Below are 3,388 nucleotides of genomic sequence, written 5' to 3'. Positions count from 1 at the left end.
CCCCCCCGTGGGACATTTGGCGGGGCCCTCACCTGCGCCTGCTGTGTTGTGGCGTGTGTGGAGTCCTGCTCCTCGAGCTCTGGGACAGATTCGTCACTGTCGGACTCTGTGCCAGACCCTAGGGAGACAAAATGGGGGTCAGGTTTCCCAGCACAGAGCGAGGGGCAGGCAGGCCCAGACATAACAGCCAGACCTGCTCAGGCTGTGCTCCCACCATGGTGCTGTGGTGCTGGGTGCCCAGTTTGTTCTCCAGGCCCAGTGGATTACAAAGGCTGGGCCTTTCTCAGGACCCAGCCCGACCCTTGACAACACAGTGCTATGTGCCAGACACCAGCGTGAAGGTGGCTCCGGTCCCTCAAGGGAATAGGCCAGCGTAGCTCATAGGGACCAGATCCGATTCTCCTGGAGCCTGGCCTCTTGCTGGCTCCATTGGTGGGGACAAACCCCCATCGGGTGAGATGGCTCTGGGTCCTGTAAGCCAGTGACTGTGCCAGGCCCTGAAGTCAGGGCCAGTGGCTTTGCCAGGGGTGAAGCTGGCACAAATCTCCCAGTGGGCAAGGCAGCAGCTTGGTGGCCCTGTGCCGGCACTGCTGTAGTCTGGACACAGCCACAAACAGGTAAACTGGCATGTGCCCTCGGCCTGTGGGGCACACTCAAGTGGCAGCTGCATCCCCCCCACCCCCCCGAAAGGCAGGGAAGTGGATGGATGTGGTTGACACAGAGGGAAGCCAAAGCAGTGAGCACCTGCCTCATGGGCAGCTCCAGAGTGACTGCATCCTACCCCAACCTCTGAAGACCTTGGAGTGACCCTGCAGCCCCGGACGCAGAGGCAGGTGGCCCAGGGAGGGATGGGTTAGACACGCAGCAGACACTGGCAAAGCAGCCACCCGGGGCTCAAACCCGGTGACTGGGAAACACAGAGCTGAACCCCCCTTTTCCCCCCAAGCTCCGTGCGTACGTGTGTGTGGGAGCCCCGTTAGTGACACGCAATACCATGCAGCACCCGCAGTCTGCCTGCCCACCCTGGCACAGGCAGGCTGTGGTGACGCCACCCTCTAGACTACCAAGCTGGGTTGTGGGTTAGTGCACGGCGGGCGGCTGGGGACACTCCATGCGCACAGCACACCCAGGTAACAAATACCCTTGTCATTCTTCAGCACGGGCGGCTTGGCCAGAGCCGGGGCCGCAGGAAGAGGAGCAGGGACATCGGCCGGGGCTGCGGCCGCTCTGGGAGAGGAGAGGTCCACCAGGACGGGCTGCAGGGGCGGCTCGTCAGCGGGCCCCTCCGGGGGGATCAGGGGCGGCAGCTCGTCATCCTCAATGGCAGGAGCAGGGGCAGGGGTTGGAGGTGGGGCTTTGGGAGTGGGAGCAGCTGAGGCTGGAGGAGCAGGCAGCTTGGCAGGGGTGGGGGCAGGTGACAGCTTCTTCTTAGGGGCAGGAGGCTGCACTACAGCACTCACTGGGGTAACAGGAAAAGCAGGAAGGGCTGCAGAAGCCGGACATGGCGCAGCTTGTGTCTTGGGGGCCTGGACGGAAGGAGCCAGGCTGTCACCCGAAGCAGAGCTGGGGGTGGCAGACTCCACTAATGGCTCTGGGACAGAAGCAGGAGCCCCAGCAGGAGAAAGAGGGCTCAGAGAGGCAGCAGGCAGAGTGGGGGTGACCGGAGCTGGGGCCAGAGGGGCCTCAGGAGAAAGAGATGGGGCTGGGGCAGCTGGAGGAGGAAGAACAGAGGCCCTGGGAGAAGCTGTAAGGGCAGGAGAGAGAGAGAGCAGGGGAGAGCCTGGAGCCTCAGAGGGGGCAGGGGGTGCAGGGCAAAGGAGGGCTGGAGCCCCCAGCCCAGGGGAAGCAGGAGGAAGGAGAAGGGGCAGGAGGGACTCAGAAGTGGGGGACTTGGGAGGGGCAGCAGGGGCAGGACATAGCCGAGAAGCAGCTGCCAAAGGTGTTTTGGGGGCAGAGGTGGGAACCTGAGGGGTCCCAGGGGTAGGGAGTGGAGCCCCCACTACTGAGGTCATAGGGACAGGTACAGGGGCAGAGCTGCAGGTTGGCGCCGTGGGGGATGTCACCGGGGCCACAGCCGGGGTTCCCAAGGGAGCAGGAGAGGTCATGGGGGCAGGGGCAGGAGCTGGCAGAGAGGGGGGAGCAGCTGTGGCTGGTGTCCCAGGCTGTGGTCCAGGGGCTGTCAGGGGAGTGGAAGCAGAGGGGGTTGCGGAGGCCAGGACTAGACCTGGTGGCAAAGCACGAGCTGCTGCTGGTGTCGTGGGGGGAGACAAGGGACCTGGGGCAGCTGCCAGAGAGGCAGGACTCCGAGATGGAGCCGTAGCAGCCGGGATCCCAGGGGCAGGCCCTACCAGAGCAGCTGCAGTATCAGGAGGGGTGACAGGAGCCAGCGGAGGAGCAGGCAGTGACCCAGCTGTTGTCACAGGGGTGCCCAAGGGGATATCAGAGGAACTGGGGATAAGAGGACAAATGGAAGCGGCTGGAGCGGGGGGAGCCAGGGAGATGGCAGCAGGCTGAGAGCCTGGAGCTGCAGAAGCAGCTGGGGCCCCAGGGGCCTGGGCTGGGGCAGTGGGTCTGGCAATTGTCACAGCCATGCCAGCTGCTGGAGCTGGGAGCTTCATGGGACCTGACAATGCAGGTGCCACCATAGCTGGGACCACAGGAGGGGAGAGAAGGGAGGCAGGAGAGGCCAGAGCCGGGGCCACGGGGCAGGGAGGGGCCAGAGCCGGGGCCACGGGGCAGGGAGGGGAGGCAGGAGAGGCCAGAGGCAAGGCCACGGGGGAGGAAGGGGCTGGAGCCAGGGCTATGGGGCAGGGAGGGGTGGCAAGAGAGGCCAGAGCTGGGGCCATGGGGCAGGGAGGGGAGGCAGGAGAGGCCAGAGTCAAGGCCGTGGGGGAGGAAGGGGCTGGAGCCAGGGCTATGGGGCAGGGAGGGGTGGCAAGAGAGGCCAGAGCTGGGGCCATGGGGCAGGGAGGGGAGGCAGGAGAGGCCAGAGTCAAGGCCGTGGGGGAGGAAGGGGCTGGAGCCAGGGCTATGGGGCAGGGAGGGGTGGCAAGAGAGGCCAGAGCTGGGGCCATGGGGCAGGGAGGGGAGGCAGGAGAGGCCAGAGTCAAGGCCGTGGGGGAGGAAGGGGCTGGAGCCAGGGCTATGGGGCAGGGAGGGGTGGCAAGAGAGGCCAGAGCTGGGGCCATGGGGCAGGGAGGGGAGGCAGGAGAGGCCAGAGTCAAGGCCGTGGGGGAGGAAGGGGCTGGAGCCAGGGCTATGGGGCAGGGAGGGGTGGCAAGAGAGGCCAGAGCTGGGGCCATGGGGCAGGGAGGGGAGGCAGGAGAGGCCAGAGTCAAGGCCGTGGGGGAGGAAGGGGCTGGAGCCAGGGCTATGGGGCAGGGAGGGG

The 3,388-nt window shown here is 65.9% G+C and overlaps 1 protein-coding gene across 2 annotated transcripts in view; it reads right to left on the bottom strand.

The window, feature by feature from the left end:
- The window catches only part of NACA (nascent polypeptide-associated complex alpha subunit), a 19,947-nt gene that overhangs the window by 2,310 nt on the left and 14,249 nt on the right, over positions 1 to 3,388 (bottom strand). For both annotated transcript variants that reach the window (XM_019511622.1, XM_019511629.1), the window contains one exon: positions 33 to 118. In XM_019511622.1, the coding sequence (XP_019367167.1) occupies positions 33 to 118 (86 nt within the window). The remainder of the gene's footprint in view (positions 1 to 32; positions 119 to 3,388) is intronic.

The sequence above is a fragment of the Gavialis gangeticus genome, unplaced genomic scaffold, assembly GCF_001723915.1.
Source record: "Gavialis gangeticus isolate Ggan-Ray unplaced genomic scaffold, GavGan_comp1, whole genome shotgun sequence".
Classification (NCBI taxonomy): Eukaryota; Metazoa; Chordata; order Crocodylia; family Gavialidae; genus Gavialis; species Gavialis gangeticus.
Note: the sequence above shows the minus strand (reverse complement) of the source record. Positions and strands in the feature narration are given on the sequence as shown.